The sequence below is a fragment of the Xyrauchen texanus genome, chromosome 31 (genome assembly GCF_025860055.1).
Source record: "Xyrauchen texanus isolate HMW12.3.18 chromosome 31, RBS_HiC_50CHRs, whole genome shotgun sequence".
NCBI classification, from domain to species: Eukaryota; Metazoa; Chordata; class Actinopteri; order Cypriniformes; family Catostomidae; genus Xyrauchen; species Xyrauchen texanus.
Window position 1 is genome coordinate 29733842 of NC_068306.1, and position 25879 is coordinate 29759720.

At 42.7% G+C, this 25879-nt stretch overlaps 1 protein-coding gene across 1 annotated transcript in view; it reads left to right on the forward strand.

Moving 5' to 3' along the window:
• The first annotated feature begins 783 nt into the window (after window positions 1-783).
• The window catches only part of si:dkeyp-23e4.3 (rho GTPase-activating protein 7), a 92247-nt gene continuing 67151 nt past the window's right edge, over window positions 784-25879 (forward strand). The window contains 1 exon segment of the mRNA XM_052099403.1: window positions 784-1012. Coding sequence (XP_051955363.1) covers window positions 892-1012 — 121 coding nt within the window. The 5' untranslated portion in view covers window positions 784-891.

Consider the following 25879-nt stretch of genomic DNA (forward strand, 5'->3'; position numbering starts at 1 on the left):
ATCCACTGATCAGCACTGTAAACATACAATTAGAAAACATTTAGAGGGACTCTCTCAACTAAAATTAAGCATAATCATAAATGTCATCCTTTGTAATCAAAGCAAGAATTTAAATTATACAATAGGTTAATTTGAACAAGGAAACTATAATGAGCCAATATGCAATAAAGACAGAATGGAATTACTTATTTACTTATACCAAATTACTTATTTGTAATAAAATTGTCAGTCACAAAGGGCTGACAATATGAAACTAAAAAATGAAAGTTCATCAAAGCAAAGATTGAAGTTGCCTCAACAAAGTATTGTCTGAAAGCTTAAAAACATTTTAAAAAGCGGTTGGTTGGATGGATGGATGGATGGATGGAAAGCAGAAATAGAATAACATGTAGTTTGTTTGTATAACAAAGAAAACATAGATGTTCTTCTTTGAAAAGGGAAGAGTCGAGAAAATGAGAAAATAAAGAAAAGGGAACAGCCTTTGCCTACTTCCCCACCCTTTTGAAAAAGAGTCCATCAAAACGTAATATGTATCTTAGTATCCTGCAAAGAAATTAGTGTGTATTAACAGTGGCCATCCAGATGCAGAACTGACATCATCTTGAAGGCGAGGGAGATCAGGAGGGGGTGGTGATGCCTAACCCAAAGTAGATGCTATTTCCTTTTCAGGCTCCTCTGACCCCTAGCTTGGGAGAAGAAAAAGTTTCCCCCCATTCCTTCTCATTCTTTCTCTCTCTCTTTCACATTCTCACACACATTAGAGGGTGTCTGCAAACTACAGACGTTCTGGATTAAATGTCAAACTACCATGAAGAAACATCCTTCTCTCTGGACTTCATGAACCTCTACATAAAGATTTAATGAATAGTGACTGGATGCATTTGAAAGTACATGAATATGGCTCACACAGTGAAAACTCCACTCAGGAGGGCTTTTAGCGAGCATGTGAAGGATTCCACTAACAAGGCATGGGATATTTTTTGGAAGAGTACTCGAGAGAAACGGCTCTCAGGTAAAGATCACGTTTGGCAGTTGATGTGTTGGTTGCTTGAGATGTGGTTTCTCTGTTGTGGCCAATGAACCATCTTGGTGGTCCATTGATGTTCTTGTTTCATGATTTTCCTGAATTCTCTGTAAATTTTGCTTAACTAAACTGAGATGAGATATGACAAGCCAGAAGTTTTTCTAATGAAACCAAGATTGCACCTTGGGAAAATATGGTTATCAACAATATGCCACAAATGCTGTCGATTGAGCTTAATATTTTATTGAACTAGGATCCTTCATTTAACTTAATTTAAGGAATGTTTAGACATTATAACATAAACTTTACCTCAGTACAGTTTGTAGAAATACTTTGCCCTAGTCTATTAAGTTGTTTTGTTCTGTAAACCAAGGGTTCCTAAACTTTTTTTGTCATCTGGATCCCTATAACCTAAAATGCTTGAAGTATCCATATAAGTAATATTCCTCCTGTTATTTTTCTTATTACATTTTAATGAATAATTTTTAAATGTTTTAAATTATTATATAATTTAATTTAATGAACCCATGAAATGGCTTGACATGCCAGAAACTGTTTTATCCCAAAACGGAGCACTTGTATTCAAATTAATGTGAGAAATTGGAACACCCAATATGGTGAAAAAGGAAGTCTCGTCTTACAGGTAAAAGTAGGCTACCAACCACCTTTTAGATTATGACATCGGCTGTCAGTTAACACTAGAACACGCATGCACATTTGCTGGACCAGCCTGACATTTTTTTTTTATTTTCTTTGCGTAATCTGAGTTGAAGCAGTACAATTTACGATACCATTGTTGTCCGATTTTACTGCTGATTTGAAATATTTTCTTTGATCGTAATCTTAACCAACGGTTTTTGGAGATTTCTGACTTTCCTGATTCAAGTAGATAAGAGCTTTACTTTTATGATGCTTGTATCCATAGAAAATAGCTGCCTGGGAGTGTCCCAAAGATGGCCGCAGAGTGGACTTACTTGCTTTGAAAGAGATTTTGGACAAGCACATTTTACAGTCCTGTGTTGACTTATTTCCCAATGAGACATTTTGGCGGGACAAAGGTCTCAGCCTTTTTATTTTTAACAGCCAATAGACTTTAGTAACAACACAGCCTGAAACATGATTAGGGGGACGGACATTCTCATTCTAGCGTGCATTTGCTTGGCCAAAGATCTATGTAGTGCAAGATAAGTCATCAATATATTTGGTCTGTTTTTACAGAAGAGATATATTGTAAATTTAAAATATGTAGATATGCTTAAGAAAATGTTGTCAGCTGTTAGTAGTACTCTAAGATATACGTGAGCTTAAAGATAATAAACATGTTCAAATAGTCTCAAATCTCATATTTGCTTTCAAGGGCTCTTTAATTCAGAATTGGCATTTCTAACACATATCTCTAAACCCCCCGCAGTTCCTTCACAAGCCCCTAGGGACTTACGATAAGCCTGTTTGGGAAGCTCTACTCTAAACGTGCCTTTAGTGACGATCGGGCTTTCAAAAATGATACATGACATGAACTGACAACTAGGATGAAATGTAAGTGTAAAAAGTAAATATAAGTAAATGTAAGTATCAAAGAGTCAGCCAGACGTTTTGTGAAGTAGTGAAGTAGCCCTGACATGTTAACAAGGACCAGCTAATTGCTCGGATTTCCACATAACTGGCAGCCTCCGAGTCATCAAAGAGACCGCAGGAAATAGCCTTAAGTGAAAAAGAGGATTTCTCTGAAGACCAAATCTTCCTTGATAGTCTTTCCTGTCTCTGTCTCTCCATATTTCATAATGGGGCCTCCTTCCGCTCATGCAGGGTGTGGATTTCTGCCTGTAATACATCACAACCCTGTCCTAATATTTACGCCCTGACCCAACATCTCATAACTCTGTCCAAATACGGACGTATGCTCATTTATGAATACAAAGACCTGTGACCACCAGATGCAGTCTATAAACGCAAACTCCAAAGCTATGTTAATGCCAGGAAAGCTTTCTCAAAGCCAATAAAAACAGATTGTTACCAAAAATGTAATCACCCCAATTTAAATGTGGCACAGAGGCAGGGAGTCGTAATGGCCGTGGCATTTCACACGACATTGTGGCCAAGTAAAATACGGCATAGTGCTAGCGAAACAATGGTCTAGCTGCATCTGGAGTAAACATCTGGCCAAAACTGTTTCAGGCTTTTATCGATGTGGGCTGATATGTGATGTATTGCAAGATCTGGTTTATGTCAACTATGTGAGCACATTTACAACAAAACACAAATACTTAAAGGGATAGTTCACACAATAATTAACATCTATCATCATTTACTCACCCTCATGCTGTTACAAACCTGTATGACTTTATTTCCAAACACTTGAATCACTTTTCCTTGTTTTCTATTGTATTACTTCATACATTTTTTGCCTGATTTACACTGAACAGGTTGTACCAGCCATTTTAGTCTGGTCAGCTCTTATTTCACCCTTGCCAAAAACCATTACCTCATTGGGAACTAGAGCCACGTGTTTCTGCATGTGTCTGTCAGTGTGGTGTTTGCATGTGTGTGCGTGAGTAAGCGTGATGGAAGAACTGTGTAAAAGAAGTTCTGAGCTCTACTATGATGCAGAGCATGCCTGTTAGCTCTAGAGATTATTGTAAGAAAGCCTCACCAGATGTTGCAATCTCAAAGAAAGAAGGGAAAAAAATACATAGAAAAGAAACATACACAGCCAGAAAAAGAAAATGGGAGGAAATGGGGTCAGATTCAAAATTGTTTGAGGCTTTGACAACAACAAGAGAATCTGTGAAAAAGCTAAGATCTATTCTCAAATAGAAGTTCTTCACTTTGAATACTATATCCATGAATATTTTAGAATTTTGGTTGCAGATTTATTTTAGAGGAATTGATTTTTAAATATTTAATCTGGGAAATATATCTCCCTGAATCCTAGATTTGAAAATATTATCATGAAAGTTCAATCTGGATCTCAATAAAACAGCTCATTTTCACAGACTCTCTTTAAAACTTAAATTTAGAAGAAATAAAAAATAATATGAATTAATAATATTGATTTATAAGACCTTCTACTGTCACCTCCAGAAAAGAGTTGCCATTTGGGTGAAGACTCACAGTCATTTAGTGTTGGGTGTAATCTGATTACAAAGTGATTAATTAATGTAATCTAATTAATTTTAGTACAAAAAGTTCTGTAATGCATTACATATTTAATTATTGTAATCAGATTACATTTAATTACTTTCAAGTAAGTTACACATATTTCTGAATCAATATTAACTAGAACACATGTAAAACATTCATTATGCTTAAATGAATGCCTGTTTGTGTTTCTGTGACAGCCAAAGGGCATGCGCCCACTATCAAGTCATAGTAAGTGAGAAAATCAACAATTAGAAAATGTATAAACATTATTTTGAATTCTTTGAGTGTAAAAACAAAAGAATTTATGTAAAAAATGTTTTGAGAAAAAAATCTGAGCTGAGATCTGGTGTATCAAAATTGTTATTCCAGCTGTGTACAGCAGTTCTGTATTAAAGCAAAAGTTGAACAGATTTAAACATGGACCTCACCATTAAAAGGATCAAAGTTTAGGTGGGCATGAGGTGGGTGTTCACTCACTCTCATAACCATATATAATCAGGGTTCTCATTGCCAGCCAAGCCTATTTAAACCAGCTGTATTTCAGATTTACTGCTAAGTCTTGCTATTTTGTCGCATGTGATGTGTTGGAATTTGTGCTGCTCCGGTCAATGGCAGTCTGCACGACTGAAATATTTACATGTAAATAAATGAAATAAATTTGTGCACCTAAATGTTTATGCCTCGTCTGTCGCTTACTCGACATTGTGTCGAATGAAGCGACACTATGGGTCTTTCTTGAAGGCCTCAGTTTCCTCTGAACTTGAGAAAAGGTCAATGAGAAATTGGCAGACAGAATTAGCATGTAAAAGGAGGGAATCGTGCATCTGTCCATTCAGATTTTTTTCTTCTGAGCCGAGCGGTTGTGCAATCGGCGAGCTGAGATCACTTCTGTTCCACTCACCTCCGCAGAGTGTTTGCTGTTGGATCTAAGGCACATATCAGCGGCATTCTCTGCACACCAGTGCAGTTTTGCCCCTGGGCGCTTCGACAGTGCTTCTGAAAGTGCTATTTTCTCTCACTACAAGAGTTTAATTTCTCTAAAAGAGCACACACAGCAGGTGTTAAACGACCTTTTCCGGACACGTCTTTTTAAAGCTGTCCTTCCGCCTCTGTGTGGTTCCTGGATGTAGTCGATATCTCTCCGTTCCTGACGTTCATAGACGCTGCCTCGTGTGTCTGGGCCGTGATCACACTGAGGCGGCATTTGTGGATGGTTCTTGTTCTCACTGCGACATTAACCATGGCAATGTTGCGGTTGTGGCTTTCCTTCCTAAAAAGGAATGCCACTCCAGCCTCCACCCGCATTGCTCCTTCTTCCCACGGGTTTTAGGATGACACGGCTGGTGATTGTGGCGATTTGGGGATGGCAGCAGGCTCGGTTTCACTGGATAAATCCCCACGAACCTGCCCCCCAGCATGATCGTTGACCTTCGGGTCGGCCCGCCCAGTCTGAGGCTGATGCCCCCCACGTGAGCGTGGGGTTGGACTGGAACCCTAGACGATTGGTTCCTCGGGTCCGGGCGCCGCTAACAACTGGGATAGCCCGGTGCTCCCCTGCAAGGCCTGTAGGATGACATCTTCACTGACCGCCAAAGCCTACAGTACCACCGGACAGGCAGCCTCCGCCCTGCATTCCATGGCCCTCCTGCAAGTCCACCAGGCCAAGACACTTAAAGATCTGCACTTGGGATCTGACCCCGACGTGCTGCAGGAAATGCGCTCTGTAACCGACCTCGCCCTTCGGGCAGGCAATGGCCACCCTTTTGATCCAGGAACGTCACCCGTGGCTGAACCTGGTCGAGATGCGGGAGGTTGACAAAGCCCGCTTTCTCAACGCCCTCATCTCCCAGCTCGGCCTATTCGTTGACTACGCCGACGACTTTGCCCAGCAGTTTCCGGCGGTAAAGCAACAGATAGAGGCCATCTCATCAGGCAGCTCCGCCTCAACCTGGGCCTATCTCTCAGCCCCAGCGTTTAGTGCCCCGCAGGAAGCGCACGCCCCCTGTCTCTAGGGACCCGGAAGGCTCCCAAGCGTTCCTGAGACGGACTACCCAGGGAACAAGACGTTTCGGAGCTTCGGAGCTGGTAAGCAGACCACTCCGTTCTCTGGTGGAGGGCCGGGAGGAGAATCCTCATTTTCCATTATTTCCTTTGCCGCATACATAGAGTTGGGCGGTATGACCAATATCTAAACTCACCATGTGTAATGAGTAAATTTATTTCACAGTAATGCGGCATACACCGATCAGCCACAACATTAAAATCACCTGCCTAATATTATGTAGGTCCCTCTTGTGCCGCCAAAAGAATAGCATTCTGAGATGATATTCTTCTCACCACAACTGCACAGAGGGGTTATCTGAGTTACTTTGTCATTTCGAACCAGTCTGGCCATTCTCTGTTGATCTCTCTCATAAACAAGGCATTTCTGTTCACAGCCGGAGTCCACTGCCGCTCACTGAATGTTTTTTGTTTTTGGCAATTTTCAGAGTAAATTCTAGAGACTGTTGTGCATGAAAATCCAATGAAAAAACAATGAAATCAGCAGTTACAAAAATTCTCAAACCAGCCCATTTGGCACCAACAATCATTACAACAACAGAGATCACATTTTCTTCCCCATTCTGATAGTTGATCATTAACTGAAGCTCCTGACCCATATGACATTATTTTATGCACTGCACTGCTGCCACATGATTGGCTGATTAGATAATCGTATGGGTGATTGTTGGTGCCAGACGGGCTGGTATGAGTATTTCTGTAACTGCTGATCTCCTGGGATTTTCACACACAACAGTTTCTATAATTTACTCAGAATGGTGCCAAAAAATGGAAAACATCCAGTGAGCAGCAGTTCTGTGAATGAAAATGCCTTATTGATGAGAGAGGTCAATAGAGAATGGCCAGACTGGTTCGAACTGTACAATTGTGGTGAGAAGAATATCATCTAAAAATGCTATTCTGAGATGCAGGTTGGCGCTGATTTGGTGGCACAAGGGGGACCTACACAATATTAGGCAGGTAGTTTTAATGTTGTGACTGATCTGTGTATATCACAACAGTTAATTTTAATGGCATTTATCCCAAAACAATTGTATATATTACAAAACCATGTAGCAATGCACTTTTTTAAATGCAGTGAAGTAGAGACTTTACAAATGAAAAGTACTTAGTTTTAGTTGATCGTATAATTTTTTTAAACTTGATGGACAGAGACCAAAAAGATATGATAATTCATAGCAAATCAGTCTGGCATCAGTACAAAAACAGCTGCTTTACATTATAATCAAAAAGACTTAAAACAGTAATATACCAACATTTTGATTGGATGAGTGTAGGAATTGGATTGAAATGACCTCATTTATTACAAAAGATTAATTCTCATTAGTCAGACTGTATTGCTCAAGACCCTGACAAGCTGTTTTTGCTATTTAAAATGTTGTGAAAATCAGACCAACGCTGGCGATCAGTTTCCTTCTTAGATCATTCAGTACTTTTAATACAATAATACGTTTGAGCTTATGAAACATTTGGGAATGCCCTCCTGCTGTGTTGGACTCATACATCATAGTTTACATGTTAATGGCTGCTTAGAGAATTGACCTCTGCAAATGTATCCTCCAAATGACTCTCAGGGCACTGTTAATGACTTATTACTAATGACCCTCATTTTCCTCCCCTTAAAGTATTTCCAGAAAAGAATCACTCTTCAAGTTTCCTTCATTTTTCCCCAGTTCAAAAGGATCATCTGGCATTATGGCCTAATCAAAAGTCCCTTCCCCTGAAGGAAGGATCCAGATCCTTCATTAACTTTGATGCATAAAATTGTCATCTCTCAGTGCCTGGCACAGCCGAAGCAGCTATCGCTACTCCCCTGCAAGTTATTAAATCAATACTTTTCAGCTCCACTCAACTCCACTGAGCACATGTAAATGTCCATCTTTAAAAAAGTGTATTGCAACGTATTGCTAATACTCCTACATATATGGTGAGTTTACATGAAATACCTTTTGAAAGTTGAAATGTCCTGCACTCAGAAACTGTCCGAAAGAACTGATTCACTTAAATGATTTGGTTTTCCCAGCACTACATGAGAGCAGTTTAGGTGAGCGCGTTTGATTACTCCCTCAGCTCCATTGTTGTGTTCATAATACAATGCGATAAATGTAGTGTTTGGTGACGCTATAACACAATTTATTTTGAAAAAGTAGCTTGTTACTGGAAAAGCTAATCTGTTGGGAAAATAGCTGAGCTAATGTCATGCTACTGAAAAATACATTTAGTAGCATTGTTATTTTTATTTATCTACTCCCCAAAACTGACTTGAAGTCTACTGATATACATTGCAGTCATGACAACTATCAGAAATATTAAGCATGTCAATGCAGGTGTGACATTTTGATAGAATATTGGTCTTGGCAGAATAGATCTGCTAATGCTGCTGCTTGCTACTTCTAGAAAATACACAACATATGGAATTAGCACATGGACTTGCTGCTGCACAATTATACAAAACGCAAGACATGCTGTATCGATCATATATTACAAACTGCTGCACAAATACACACAATTATAAAGAATCCCCCAACAAAGCAGGGAAGGTGCTCAAAAAGCATAACACATACAGTATACAAAAAATACAACCCCCCGACCAATCAGATGTATCGCCAAGCCTGGGGTACTGCTGCTATTCCAAAGAGCCATGTGCATCCAGTGTATGCTAGCTAGGTGTGTCTATAGCCACTGGCCAAATGGATTCATGCTAATTAACTAAATCTATGTGTGCCTCTTTCTGCTTAGCTGAACAGGTTAAAATACTATTGACCCAACTCATAATCTGTACTGGAGCTTATTTATCTAGTGACTTAGGTTAGCTATGTGGGGATTTAAAGATGTGCTTCTATAACACCGTTTACACCTGGTATTAAGATGCGTTTTAGATGATACTGTAACGTGATCAATGGAAAGGAGGAAGCGAGAACCGGCTTTTCAATATAAATAATATTTTAATGAGAAACTTAAAAGACAACATAAACACACACATGACGGACATGTACATAAACGATCTCTCTCTCCCGCACGGTCCCCTGCAGTCAGCCTTTAACCCTCACGGAGGCATAATTAGTCTAATACGGGACCGGGTTCGAAGGATCACGACCCGGCCCCACCCTCCGCCCTGCCACAGATACGATCACATGTGGTCAGCATTAAATACAGGTCTATACGGAGTCTAAAATATTTTATGATCAGATCACAAAAAACACTCACGAATGTGATCAAAACTGCATGTGACCACATCATATTTGAGGAATGCAATTCCATCCTGTATGTGTCCTGGACAGCAGTGAAGCACCACCCATCATCAACAGTCAATCAGCTGCTGAGATACAACAATAGTTTAAACTTTACCAGTTATGAGTGGCTTTAAAAGGAAAAAACCATCCAATCGGAAAATTTGATAAAGTGGATACATACACGAGTACAAGAACTTCACAGATCTCCTTCAGTGTGTCTGATATCAACAAGCAGGGATACAGATAACAAGCACACACATTTAAAGCACCTTTAATACAGATAATCCACTAAAATACCAGATAATTCTGCTCATAATTTTGTATTTGTGCTTAGATTAAATTTCTGCTGCATCTTGGAGAAACAGATCCCGTTTTTGTTTTCCAGCTTTCTTTGCTTTTATTACTTTTTTGCAGTTTATTATCATGCAGCAGCATAGTTTTTGATGTATTTCATAATGAATCTGAGACCTTTCCCTCGAAATCCAAAGACAAGTGGTCACAGGAGACGCATTTAATGACCAGGTGTAAACAGTGATGTGTCTCACCTGACCACATGTGATCGGAGACACATTTTAATACGAGGTGTAAACTGGGTATATGTGTGTAGCACTATTCACATGAAGGACGACAGGAAACACGTCTTCCCCACAAGGTAAGCTTTTTAATTCACGTTCCACTTTACACTATAACTTTAACACACACAACACAATAACAGCGCACTGGGTTAGTCTGTCATCTTCTTCCCCTCGAGGCCCACTCGCTGCCCTTTTATGCCGCTCTCCCCGTGCTCACTGAAATTAGAGACAGGTGTTAGACCTAATTTAGCCCAGGTGTAAGCGCCCTTACCGCTTTTCTCTCCCGGACGGGTGCTTGACCACGCCCCCGCTGCCACATACCCCCACCGCCCGACTCAGGCCGGGGCGTCATCCGGCCTGCCTACCACTCCCCCCCCCATTTCTGGAGAGGAAGTCGGCGACAGCCATCTGCACCCCCGGTCTGTGGACCACCTTGAATTTAAAGTGCTGGAGTGCTCGATACCAACGATTGATCTGGGCGTTAGTATCTTTCACGCGATGGAGCCACTGCAGTGGGGCGTGATCCGAGCAGAGGGTGAAGGCCCGCCCCAGCAGGTAGAAACGGAGGGTGAGGACCGCCCACTTGATGGCCAAACACTCCTTCTCCACGGTGCTGTACTTAGTCTCCCTTAAGGAGAGCTTCCGGCTAATGTACAGCACCGGGCGCTCCTCCCCCTCCACCACCTGCGAGAGTACGGCCCCCTGCCCTCTGTCTGAAGCGTCCGTCTGCAATACAAAAGGGAGAGAGAAGTCAGGTGCATGAAGAAGCGGCCCCCCACAAAGTGCGGCTTTAATCTGCAAAAACGCCTGTTGGCATTGCTCCGACCATTGGACCGGATCTGGAGCCCCCTTTTTAGTGAGGTCAGTCAGCGGGCTGGTGACATCCGAATAATTAGGCACAAACCTCCTATAATAGCCAGCCAGCCCCAGGAACTGCCTCACCCCCTTTTTGGTCTTGGGTCTAGGGCAAGTCGCAATCGCCACGGTTTTGTCAATTTGGGGACGCACCTGGCCATGACCCAAGTGGAACCCCAGATACCGTACCTCCACACGCCCAACCGCGCACTTCTTAGGATTTGCTGTGAGCTCCGCCCGCCGCAGCGATCTCAGGACGGCCCTCAGATGTTGCATGTGCCGCTGCCAGTCATTGCTATAAATGATTATATCATCTAAATAGGCAGCGGCGTACTCGGTGTGAGGTCTGAGGATCCGATCCATAAGACGCTGAAACGTGGCTGGTGCTCCAAACAAACCGAAAGGAAGCGTCACAAATTGGTGTAATCCAAGCGGCGTAGTGAAGGCTGTTTTCTCATGGGACATTGGTGTCAAGGGGATCTGCCAATAACCCTTTGTTAAATCCAAGGTCGAATAAAATCGAGCAGTACCTAACCGATCGAGCAGTTCATCAACACGGGGCATTGGGTACGCGTCAAATTTAGACACCGCGTTGACATTTCTGTAATCCACACAGAATCGAACAGACCCATCAATCTTGGGAACAAGAACAACCGGGCTGGACCAATCACTGTGGGATTCCTCTATTACGCCCATATCAAGCATCGCATCTAATTCCTCCCGTACTATTTTCTTGTTATGTTCGGGTAAGCGATAGGGGTGGCAACGTACCACCGCGCCCGGCTCGGTCTCGATGTGGTGCTGTATGATGTTTGTACGACCCGGTAGAGGGGAAAACACATCCGCAAATTCCTTTTGTAATTCGGAAACCTCTGTGAGTTGACGCGGTGAGAGGTGGTCTCCACAAGCAACCGGAGTGTTAAGATTACAGTTTTTGTTTACCTCCGGTCCGAGCTCCGCCCTCTCCGGAACTACCGTGGCCAACATCACAGAGGCCGCCTCCTCCCTCCACAATTTCAGGAGGTTGAGGTGATAAATTTGACGTGCGCCCCCTCTATCGGTACGTTTAACTTCATAGTCGAGATCCCCCACTCGTCGTGTGACCTCAAAGTGTCCTTGCCACTTGGCGAGTAATTTAGAGCTCGATGTTGGGAGCAATACAAGTACCTTATCTCCCGGTGCAAATTCCCGTAGCCGAGCACCCCTGTCATACAGCCGGCGTTGGCGTTCTTGAGCTTGGAGCAAATTCTCCTGTGTTAGTCGCCCCAGTGTGTGGAGTTTTGCTCTAAGATCGAGAACGAACTGAATTTCATTTTTGCTATTAGAAGGTCCCTTCTCCCAAGCTTCGCGGATGACGTCAAGGACACCGCGGGGGCGTCGCCCGTACAGCAGCTCAAACGGGGAGAACCCTGTGGAGGCTTGTGGGACCTCTCGTACTGCAAACAACAGGGGGTCTAGCCACTTATCCCAATTTCTAAGCGTCATCGTGTATGCAATTTACTGAATCATGTTCTTGAGCGTTTTATTAAACCGTTCCACTAGGCCATCAGTCTGCGGATGGTAAACGATAGTGCGAATCGATTTAATGCCCAAGAGCCCGTAAAGTTCGCAAAGTGTCCGTGACATAAAAGTCTTGCCTTGATCGGTGAGGATTTCTTTCGGAATCCCCACCCGGGAGATTATTTTGAAGAGTGCCCCTGCAACACTACGTGCGGAGATATTGCTCAGAGGCACTGCTTCCGGATATCGCGTCGCGTAATCCACTAGGACTAACACGAAGCGATGTCCGCGTGCTGACCGTTCTAATGGCCCGACGAGGTCCATCCCAATTCTTTCGAAGGGAACCTCGATTAATGGTAGAGGGCGCAATGGCGCTTTTGGGGTGGTAGGTGGGTTTACCAGCTGACATTCACGGCACGCCGCACACCACCTGCGGACGTCACCGCCAATGCCCGGCCAATAGAAATGGGCTATTAGACGGAGAAGTGTTTTCCGTTCCCCTAGGTGACCGGCCATAGGATTATAGTAAGCCGCCTGGAAAACCATTTCCGGGCGGCTCCGTGGGATCAATAATTGTGTCACTTCCTCCTCTGTTTGAGCGTCCTGCGTCACTCTATATAACCGATCTCTAATCATGGCAAAATACGGGTATGCGATGGCGATGCCCGGCCGGAGCTGATGACCATCAATTACTCTCACTTGGTCAAGAGCATGTTTAAGGGTTTCGTCCCGCGACTGCTCTAGAGGGAAGTCCCCCTCCTGGAATTCCCTGAGAGGAGGGGTGGCCACCTCGCCCCTTCCCTCATCATTCCGAGCAGCCGAGGACGGCCCCGGCTCCGCCTCCCCTGCCAAAGCATCGCACACCGCACACCTCTTTATCCAGGACCCATCCGCACAAATACCCTCTAAAATATCTTTAAAATTCGGCCAATCAGTACCCAAGATTAGCGGATGGGTGAGGCGGGAACTAACCGCTGCCTCCACACTATGGTTTCTTCCCCTGAATTTAATTGCCAAAGTCACCATGGGATACTCGTGAACATCCCCATGCACACACCTCACCCTCACCAGTTTAGCTAAACCCAAAGCCCTGGGTTGAACCAAGCGTTGGTGGATGGTGGTCTGATTGCAGCCGGTATCCAGCAAAGCTTGGTAAATACCCACCCTGATCCTTACCGGAATCCGGTATGCTCCAGCCCGATAGGGGGCAGCCTGCGGGACGTCGGAGACCTGCACCACCGTCCCCACCTCCATCAGCGGACACTGATCCCGGAAGTGGTCCGGGTCTCCGCACCTCCAACAGGCCGGCCCAGGCATTGCGGCCGCACTTGTGCTGGCGGGCGCCCCCACCTGAGGAGGAGACTGGCTGAATGACGGGAAATGGGAGGGTACATTCTCCCAAGGCCGGGGAGTTGGTCTCTGGAACCCTCCACGCCTGCGCGGGGCAGGAGCAGGCCCTGGGGAGAGAACAGAGGGAGAGAACATAGGGGGGGAGAGGGCAGGGGCAGACACAAGGGAAGGGAAAGAGAAGAAGGCTCGTCCGCCCTCGGGATCGCCACCAAGTGGTCCTCCGCCAGTCGAACAGCTTCCTCCAGCGACGCCGGACGATGGCACTGTACCCACCCCGTCGTCTTCCGATGCAGCCGTTGAACGAACTGTTCGATTACTCCCTTGACGTCGCGGTCCCCCGCGAGCAGCCACCTCCGACAGGCGTCCCGGAGCCCTTGAACGAACGTGAACGGGCGATCGGACATTTCTAACTTCATGCTCCGGAAGAGCTGGCGATTCTCTTCAGAATAGACCTCTTCAGATCGGCGTAGGCCAGGAGGTTCGTCGCCGGCAGCTGCTGTGCCGCAAGTTGAGCTTCCCTGGACAGGAGGGGAATCAGGCGGGCTGCCCACTGTTCGAGGGGCCAGCCCCAGATTTCTGCTGAGCGCTCGAACAAATCGAGGAAGGCCTCAGGATCATCTGCTGCCCCCGTCTTCTGAAGCATGGGGGGGGGCAGCGTAGCGCGGGTGTCCGGGGTCGCGGTTGTGGCCAACGCGGCCTCCTGGCTGAGGAGGCTCCGGATGGCGAGCCGGTCCTCTGCCTGAGCCCGCATGATTTCGAAAAATCTGCGATCTTGGTCCTGCCGGAGCTCAAGCAGGGATTGCTGGTGGCCTTGATGCAGCGTCGCGAGGGACTGGAGGACTTCTGCCAGCTGGGAGGACTCTATGGGGCGACCACTTTCCATGCTTGGAAATGTTGTTTCCTTTAAATGCCCGGGTTTCGGCACCAGTGTAGCACTATTCACATGAAGGACGACAGGAAACACGTCTTCCCCACAAGGTAAGCTTTTTAATTCGCGTTCCACTTTACACTATAACTTTAACACACACAACACAATAACAGCGCACTGGGTTAGTCTGTCATCTTCTTCCCCTCGAGGCCCACTCGCTGCCCTTTTATGCTGCTCTCCCCGTGCTCACTGAAATTAGAGACAGGTGTTAGACATAATTTAGCCCAGGTGTAAGCGCCCTTACCGCTTTTCTCTCCCGGACGGGCGCTTGACCACGCCCACTGCCACAATGTGTAATGGCCAAAATCAGACCTTACCATGCAAGCTGTTACAAGTAAAGCCCCTGAGCAAATAGCAATTTCAGAGAAAACTCTTGCATCGTGCTGCTGAGAAACCAGCTTATCTGCAAAACTGAGCCATTTAAATGTTAGACGAAGGGAGAGATGCACGTTGACTACCAGTTTACAAGTCAAAGGACCAATCAGCTTACACAATGCAAGAGATTGGCTTAACATGTCACATGTGAGGGAACCAATTGTCAAGATTACAAGTCAAAGAACTTATCAGCTTTTGTCACATAGAGTTGCATGGCTGAACTTTGGTCATTTCTATAAAAATCTGAGTGTCATGTAGAAGCATCACTTTTAAAGATGTTTAGAATAATAGAGAGGAATGTAAATTATTTTAAAGCACACCCATGACTTTATGAGCTCATCCGACCTTGTCAGCTGCTTCCCAAGAAGATAAACTATGAGTTGGTTGGAATAAACAATGCTTCAATTTACATTAGCCACACTAGGGGCCAGTCTGATAGACTAGCTATGAAAGTTCTTGCAGGCTGGTCACCAAGAAATTATTATACGTGTTCTGAAGTCAATTATTTTACATAGCAAAAATGCAGGCTGAACCTCCTTGTAGTGTCTCCAATTCACAAAATCATTTAACGTTAGAAAACATGCAAGATACTGTATTTACCATTTTTTCCATAAAAAAACAAAACAAAACAAATGCTAAACCTTAACCTTGATAACACCAGGTGCCTGTACCATGTAGCTCATTGAACAAACTTAGGGTTCTAGGATTGTCTTCGAGTTGACAAAACCAAACAAATCCAATCAAGCTTAATCGGTACATGATGCTGCTCATCAACTTTCCCTGTCAACTCAGTCTTTGATCCTGAGTTTAAGATTAGTTCATGCACTCGCGCACATGAATGAGGGACATTTGCAGCCAAGAGCCAATTGCTTGAAACATGTTGAAAAAGAGCGCGATTCAGATTCACTTCTCCCTTTGTTTGATTTTGGTGCTGTTTGTGTTATCAGGCTTTGGGTGTTCCTACAGGCCCAGTCAGGCATTATGACTGTATTGTATGTAGGCCAGCCTTTGTCTCCTATCTGAGCACATGAGGCCCAACAATTCAATAGCCTATTTTATTTTCTAATAGTATTAAATTATATTAAGCTTTCAATGGATATAAAAGCTTTTACATGTAAAATAACATTTTTAAGTTTTTATAATGAAAAAGGCTGTGATTCTGTTGTGGACCTATTTTAATTTCACTTATGCATCGATATATCATGCGCTTTTATATATTTTATCACATTCAGAATTTGTTTCCAGGAGTTTTCTTAAGCTCTTGCAGGAGCCACTGTTTCTTGCTGTGTAAATGTCTTTAATTTCTCCATTGTTTTAAGTTTTCATGATTATATGGTGATCTCGTGCAGTGTAAATGTGTTTTAATATTTTCATATTTTATAACAATCTCTTGTTGTGCTGTTTTAATTTACTGAAATTCTTAATATTTTCATAATGATCTGCCATCAATAAACTTTGTTCCCTGTCGCTCACTTCGACATTGTGTCGAAGAAGTGACGCTAGGGGTCTCTCTTGAGAGCCTATTGCATCTCTGATCTATGAGAAAAGGCCAATGAGAAATTGGCAGACAGAATTTGCATGTCCCGCCCCCGGACATTCGGGTATAAAGGGAGGGATATTTCATTCAGAAATTTTCTTCGGAGCCGACCGGTTTTGTATGCAGCCAGCTGCGAGTCACACACTGTTCCTCCCATCTCTGAGTGTGATTGCTGTTGGATCTACGGCGCATATCAGCGGCTTTCTCCTTCTCTGCACGGCAGAGCAGCTTTGCCCCTGGGCGCCTCGACGGCGCAGTTAAAAGAGTTATTTCTCTAAAAGAGCAAATACACAGCAGTGTTGAACGTCCTTTTCAGGACGCGTCTTTATAAAGATGCCCTTCCGCCCCTGTGTAGTTCCAGGATGTGGTAGAGTGCTCTCCGCTCCTGATGGCCACAGGTGCTGTCTTGTGTGTCTGGGCAGCGATCACACCAAGGCCGCATTAGTGGATTGCTCATGTACTCACTGCGAGAACATGTCCATGGCAACGTTGCAGTCATGGCTTTCCATCCTCAGAAAGAATGCCACTCCAGCCACCCCTGTGACGCTCCTTCTTCCCACGGGATTGAGGCGATTTGGGGATGGCAGCGAGTACGTCCCTGCGAACCACCCGCCCCCGGCATGCTCGTTGACTTCCGTCCGGGCTCGAGAAAACAGCAGCTCACCTCATGGTCAATCCTATCCGGTTGTGATCCACCTGTGCCCCGATAAAAGCGCCACCTGACGGGGTCGCCCTGTGCCCCCCTCCAAGGCCTGTAGGATGGCGACTTCACTGACTTCCAAAGCCTACAGCGCCACCGGACAGGTCGCTTCAGCCCTGAATGCCATGGCCTTCCTGCAAGTCCACCCAGGAGAATTTTCATTTAAGTTTACTTACTTGGCCGCCACACCTCAACAGTCCCAGCACATTGGACACAGTCCTCTCGCCTCCAGCCCCACGGTTCTTACAAGTCTAGAAGACGCCTTTGTTGGACCTCCTCCTCAGTCACTAACCCGCCCCCCCGCCGGGTGTGCGGAGCGAGGAAAGTGCTTCGAGTCTTCGCGTTTTTGCCTCCCGACGCTGCATTACCTACTCCGCCCCGCTGCGAAGCCCCGCCAGGTACGTCAAAAATAATCATCCACTTAGTGCCCCTAGCACGGAGCTTGGACGCATGGCTCTCGCTTCCCAATCTGTCAGGCTGGACTATTCGACTCGGTTATGCAATTCAGTTTGCCAGGCCCCCCGCTTCGGGGGCGTCCACTTTACCGCAGTACATGGCAAAGATGCCAAATCCCTGCGTGTGGAAATCGCTACTCTCTTACTCAAGAACGCGATAGAGCCTATCCCTTCATCCGAGATGAAGAAGGGTTTCTACAGCCCTTTCTTCATCATACCCAAGAAAAGCGGTGGCTTACGAGCGATCTTAGACTTGCGAGTTTTCAACCGGGCTTTGCACAAACTCCCGTTCAAAATGCTCAGGTAAAGACACAATCTAACTTGCGTCCGGCATCTAGATTGGTATGCAGCGGTAGACCTGAAGGATGCGTACTTCCACGTCTCAATATTGCCTCGACATCGACCCTTTCTATGGTTCGCGTTCGACGCCCAGGCGTATCAATACAAGGTCCTCCCCTTCGGCATGTCCCTGTCCCCTCACGTCTTCACGAAGGTCGCAGAGGCAGCCCTTGCCCCGCCTCGGGAAGCAGGCATCCGCATTCTTAACTACCTCGATGACTGGCTCATTCTGGCCCACTCCCGAGAGTTACTATGCGCCCACAGGGACCAGGTGCTCAGGCACATCAGCCGTTTAGGGCTTCAGGTCAACTGGGAAAAGAGCAAGCTCACCCCGGTTCAGAGCATCTCTTTTTTCGGCATGGAGTTGGACTCAGTCTCAATGTTAGCGTGCCTCACCAACGAGCATGCGCATTCAGTGCTGAAATGCCTCACCGCGTTCAGGCCAGGCACAGCGGTCCCCTTAAAACATTTCCAGAGGCTCCTGGGGAATATGGCATCCTCCACGGCGGTCGCGCAGCTGGGGTTGATGCATATGAGACCGCTTCAGCACTGGCTCCAGAATTCGAGTCCCGAGACGAGCTTGGCGCCACCTGCCGCCAAACTTTCAAACCCTAGACAGACCTCTGCTTTCTACAGACATGAGTCCCCTTGCAGCAGGTGTCCCGACACGTCCTGGTCACCACAGACGCCTCCAAATTGGGTTGGGGCGCTGTGTGCAACGGGCACGCAGCCGCTGGCCGTTGGAAGGGAGCCCCGCTGTGCTGGCACATCAACTGCCTAGAGTTGTTGGCTGTACTTTTTGCCCTGCAGAGGTTTCTCCCGCTAATTCAGGGCAAACACGTCTTGATTCGATCAGACAGCACCACCACGGTAGCGTCACATGTCACAGCTTGCCCGTCTCAAGTCAACTCAAGTCGCTGCGTGCCAATCACATAACGGGCAACCTCAACATGGTAGCGGATACGCTATCATGACTAGTGTTGTCAAAAATACTGGTACTCCGGTACTAAGTCGGTACTGAAACAAAAAAGAATTTACGATACCAGAATATCTGAAGGTACCAGAGTACAGTGTACCGGGTCTACCCAGTACCATGCAGAGTAGGGAACTTTTGAACGCTTACAACAAGCAAAAGATGACGTCAAGCAAAGCTGCTGCGGAGTCTCAACTGAATCTCGTTGAAAAGAAAAGTAGAATAAGCCAGGTTTGGAAATTCTTTGTATTTGAGGCTGATGAAAAGGGAAACATCATAGATCAGCAAAAACCTATTTGTAAACGGTGCTTTTGCAATTTTATGACAAAAGGAGGAATCAATAAAGATCTTTGATAATGATTTATTATTGCTAATAACCAAACCCGCTCCTGAACGAAGCGCCCAAAAGAATGATTATAAAGTGAGCACTTGAAATGTTATATGCAATAATTAGTATGCAATACTAACACATATGTATTCTTTTGTAATACGGATTTTGTTTACCACTTATATTGAACTTCATATAAAATATTGTATGTTCATCTCTAGTCCATGAAACAAATGAGTTTGGGAGGCATTCATCCCTTTTTATAGCCATCTTGTAGAGAGATTAAGCTTTTTATATTTTAAAGTTGATCATTATTGGCAGGCATTATTTTAATACATTTTACTAGCTCTTTTATAGAAAGCCTAATATTGCATATAAGTTTATATTTTATTTTTAAAGATTGTAGGTGTGCTCTAAGAGACACGGGGGAGTGACTTCATTGTATCAGAGATGTCACTTTACTCACAGTTGATTGGTTCAGTATCTGTTACCAGAATACTGGTAAAAGCAACCCACATTAATTTGACCTAGAACCAAGTGTTGACACAAATTAAACAGAACTACCAGACTAGCCATTGAAACCAGCTTCATGGTACAGGGCCCAGCTAGCTCTTTCAGACATAACAAAAAATACAGCTATTCCAGCCTTGAGTTTTTATAAAAGAAACTTCCAAAAGACATTATAACAGGATAATCTTTCTGGTTTCTCTGGGTTATATGCCAAGTTAGGGAATCAGGGCTTTAGAATGACTTGAAACCAGGGCTCAGTGTGGAGATTATTGGAAAACTGAATGTTTTTAGTCCCTATAAGTCTAACAGCAGTTTGCATTACTGGTATGAACTCCAGAGTTGCAGGTTACCTTATGTTTGTTTTTTTGTTTTTTACACTAGAATCTGCACAGCATATTCTATAGTGTCGCTGGGCAGGCATGCTTGTTAATGAAGACTTATACATATGTTTTATACCCATAGCCCTAAATGGCAAGACACTGTCTGGGAGGAATCCAAGAATGTAGATCCTTCCTCAGACAGTTAACCCTCAACAAACCAAGTCAGCTATGCTATATATAGCTTGATTTCATCTGAAAGTGTAACACTTTGGCACTATCTAAACTTTACTTGTTTTAGTTTGAGCAGACCGTCCAGCCAGACACAGCATCATTGGCTTGGCTAATGATATGTGTCTGTGGCGGGACTATCAGTCTCTATAACCTATGGAAGTTTTTTAATCAGTTTGAAAACTCTCTCTCTTTTTTTTTGTGAATTATATTTATCAAACAAGCTACAGGACCCCACATTTGAAGGCTTTAGCATTCATTTCAATTTTATTTATTTTCAGATAACACACTTCTACTGATAACTGAAATCAGTTATCTCATGATAGATCATAATAATACTATGACAGGGTGAAATCATATGAAAAATTATTACTTTTAGTCCTATAGAGGAAAATAAACTAACAAACAATGTCATACATTTTTTATTTAATCCTTAACCCAAACCTAAATATAAATTCAAACCCCTAACCATAAATTCTAACCATAAATACCCAAACCTAAACGTAACCATGATTTTAAGAGAAAAACCACTATTGTGTAACACAGAAGAAATAAATTATCAGGGTTTTGAAAGAGCATTCTTACGATTTTTCCAAAGTTTAACCCCTAACCTAAACTTAACCATTAACCCTTTATCCAAACACTAAACTATTTTAACTGGAAAATAACCTTTGCGTAACGCAGACAAAAGTAAACATTGGGGTTTGGAATTAGATGCAGGGAGCATATTGCAGTATATTAACACACATAATGTCATGTTCACTATTGTCTTTCTGTGACGCAGGCAGGCAGAGAATGTGGATCTAAATGCAGCTTTTTATGAATAAAAACAGGGAAAACTCAAGACAAAGGAAAAAGGAAAAAAAAAGGAAAAACAAAGGAAACCAAGCACAGGGCATAGTGACACATGCAAGAACTAACACAGGAGACAGGGAAACCAAGGACTTAAATACAGAAAGGAACAAACAAGGGAATAAGGAACACCTGGGGAAACAATCAGGGAATGAGAACTAATCAGGGGAAAACCAATCATAAAATGAAACTACAAAGGACTACAAAAACCAAACAGGAAACAGGAACTAAACTAAACTTCAACATAAAAGCACAAAAACAAAAGACAATAGTGAACATGACACATAAGTCATTTGTATTGCATAAATAAATATGGAATGAGAAACCAAATGTGTTCAAAGACATTTATTTTCTTAAAAAATTTGTTTTATAGGAGGCAAGCAAAAATGTGATGTTTCGATTTTAAATTCTGATTGTTGATTGGTTAGTCTCTTTAGGAATAAAAGTCATACCTTTTTGTGTAAACTAAGTTGTACGTTATCTTTTTTATTTTTGAATTATTATGTTGTACGAATTGTCATGAGACTATGTTGGATATCAGAATGTTACCGAACCCTGTGACATTAATTGGTTCCTGGAGAGCGACCGATTCTGAGACCAATGCATCTGCATGCCGCCTACATGTGCTGGAGGCTGATAACGAAAAAAGCTTGTGAATCTAAAACGCAGGCACTTTCCAACGCCTCCTATTATTGTTTTATCTCAATCTAGTTTCTCGCACAGCGGAGTGAGATCCCAGATTATTTCCAACAGTCCCATGATAAGGAGGGAGATAGGATCCCTTGATGATGTGCTAATGCTGAGCTTTGTTTAAACCCTGCAGCACTATTGTGTGCACAGAATGAAAAGGCATACAGGAAGTGACAGTTGTGTGTTGAGCTCCTGAACTGTCTGACTAACACATACTTCCACATTTGAGAAACAGAGTATATCTGAAGCACAGTGTATTTGTTATCTTGGAAAGTTTAACTCTGCGTCAATTTAAAAAAGTTACTCTTGTGACATAAGCAGAATACACTGTTGGGGAAATTACTTTTACACTTGCCATACCACAGTACAAGGTGCTAATAATTAAAAAAAAACATGAAATTGTGTGAAGAGCACATGTTTTATTTAAAGCGTTCATGTATTTAAATTGAAACAAAAAGCTGGGGCAGGTCATGTGGGGGCTCGTAATTGCCTTACAAAAAAATCGAAACAAGCCACAAACTTGCAGCAAATTTGCTGCTCGATATTTTCACATGCAAATGAGCTTTCGATTTGATTTTCCAGAAGTTTGCAGCTCTTCACCGGTAGTGGTGAACCTCCGGAAACCATTGGCAACAATAGACAATTTTCCACAAGTTGACGCAAAGCTCATTTGCATATAAAAATGATCAGTGCCGAGTTTGCATTTAGAGATCATTTGCAATGATCTCTAAATTTTTGTAAGGGTTGCCGGTAACACTTTAGATTACAGCCCGCAATTTAGAGTGTAAGTACACCAAATTTACATTATACCTTTTTTGTATTAATTTGTATTAATAACTTGTAGGTATAAGGGAACTATATGCAAAGTTTGGGGAATAAAGGGATAACAACCTGGAAAATTACAATTAATTTATACTGTAAGTATATTAACTAAGGGGTAACTATTCTAATATTATGTGGCATATGACTTCATACTATTCTAAACAACAATCTTTGAAAGCAACTAAGCAAGAACATACACAGCATACCTTTTTATAATAATAGTGAACCTACACATATTGTCATGTTCATTGGTGTCTTTTGTCTTCGTGCTTTTATTTTGAAGTTTAGTTTAGCCCCTGTTTCCTGGTTCCTGTTTGGTTTTTTGTAGTCCTTTGTAGTTTGTTATTATGATTGGTGTTCCCTTGATTGTTTCTTCCAGGTGTCCCTCATTCCCTTGTTTGTTCCTCTTGTATTTAAACCCTGGTTTCTTGTTTAGTCCTTGTCGATTGTTGTTTGATGTATGTGCATGAATGTTTGCTGCCCTAGTTCTCCGTTTATGTTTGCCCTGGTTCTCCGTTTAAGTTTATTTCCCCCTTGTGGGTTTTTCCTTTGTTTATTCGTTTGTTCATTTAATAAAAGTCTAAACTGCATTTGGATCCTCTCTCCTCGTCTGCCTCGCTGCTCAAACGTAACACATATAGTCTACTGTAGGTATTTTTTACTATGGGGTACATAATCTATTATAACAGGATACATTAGTTTTTTTTCTTCACTACTGTCATCTGATGGATTTTTGGTTCTTTGACATTGTCGCCTTTAGCTTGCTCATTGGGGGCTTAAATGACTATTAATATTCAGAAAATATTATCGAACTAACTGTATTGACACTATCGGATGAGAACACAAAACATTAACTGAATTGAGTTGAATAATTACATTACCATCTTGAGCTGCTTTATAGCTGAAATTGAAGTACTTTTCATAATTGATGCATTTTTAAACATTACTGTTGTTTTTCTGTTTATTACTGTGAAGCTGCTTTGAAACAATCTGTAGCCTATAGTATAAAGCGCTATATAAATAAATGTGATTTGACTTAACTTGACATGATGTAGATATTACGTGGTATATGACCTACTATTCTAAACAGCTATCGTTTGGGAGCAATTTAGAAAAAAACATACACTGCATACCTTTTTGTAACAATACATAGGTATTATTTCACACTGCTGTGAGTGCTGTAGGTAATCACAGCAGTGCTAATTTAGGGCCATATAGCACAATTGCATGTGTGATATTGCATATATACAACAGTTAAATGAACAAGTAAATTTTAAATAAATTAGGAAAAACTGAGTATGGTCATTAAAACGCATTTGTGCATGGAACCACATTATTACATGACAGATCAGAATCTGCCTTTGCTGTTTCAAACCAAATGTTGCAACCAAGCCTCCATTAGTAATTCAAAAATGTCACTTCCGAAATAGTATCAGGGCTTGTACTGTTTCTACCAAGTTATTGGATAAACAAGGATGGGTGGGTGGGTGGGTGTGTGTGTGTGTGTGTGTGTGTGTGTGTGAGAGAGAGAGAGAGAGAGAGGGAGAGATTAATTCTTCCTATTTCACGGTAGCCAGTGCACAAGTGTATTTCGTTATAGAAAGCTCAATGTCCTCCACCCTTTTGAACAGTACTTTTTCTCCAATGTGGAGAAGTAAGAGGCAAGCAACTTGAGTTTGTGTAATTAATCTCTCTGTTGTGTCCCTCAGCTGTGATAAGCTGTAATGCTTAAGTTGTTAGTTTAAAGCCGTTTAAAGCTATTTTGTTGCTGTAGTCGTGTAGTAGTAATATGAGCGATAACCGTTGTATGTAAACAATGACTGACGGATTCACTTCACGTCACCAACTGCTCATATTACACTCAAAAATTATCTTTTGGCACCACCTGCTGGCAAACATATGTAATGTCAAAATATAAAATAAACACATGTAAGAGACACTTATACAGTATCTCTTAACACATATGCACTACTCATACACTTTATTTAACAGCATGAACACAAGCGGAGTGATACACAGACAGTGAAGCGTCCGAGTGCTGATGGTGTCAGACCATCAGTGCTCATGGAACATCTCTCGTCCAATCAGATTCGAAGACCGGAACTAAATGTTGTGTATATATATATATATATATGTATTAGTATAAATAAGGTATTGTCTTGCTAAATTGCTTGCAAATGTACAATTGTTGTTTAGAGTAGTAGGTCATGCATACCACGTAATATTAGAATAGTTACACCTTAGTTATAAAATACTTACAGTATAAATTATTTGTGATTTTCTAGGTTGTTACCCCTTTATTTCCCAAACTTGTTCCCTTATACATACATGTAAGTAATTTATAGGTACACTATTATTACAAAAATGTATGTTGTAAATTTGGTGTACGTACGCTGTAAATTGCGGGCTGTAATATAAAGCGTTACCGGATTGCCAATAGACTAGATTGTCAAAAACATTGCCAAAATAACCAATAGGTTTTAGCTATCAAAGGATAGCCTGTAATTTACCTTACAATGAGGATCTCAGATCTCGGTAAGGGTGAAAGCATCAAAGTTATAAATACTCTACAGTTAATAACACTGCTGCATTTACAAAATTTCAGTCAGGACCACTTCAAATGCATAAGTTAATTGACAATTTGAAGCAATCTGTTGGTGTTGGCATTATGGTTCTGTTCTGAAAAAAACTTCCCGCCTATCGATGCAGAACAGCAAATCAATCCCCCTTGGGGTAACAGAGCAGATCTAGCAGAATTGTATTACAACGGTACAATTTGCATAATAAAGGTTAAATAGACATTTGATAGAACTACAAATATTTAACAAGTTAATAAGGAACAAGGCACAACACATTAAAGATAGACAATTTGCTTGTCTAGAATTCCAAAGAGCATCAGCTGATTGCAAGCTTGAATAACATGATCTACCTGAACTAAAGCAATGCTAAATATTTTGCAGTTAAAATACACAACAAAAACATAGGGTATTTTGTGCAGGGACTTTTTTTTTAACTGGTTCATTTACATGGATGAACAATCCAATTCAGGAAAATGAATCTGACTCCCCAACACTACTTGAAAG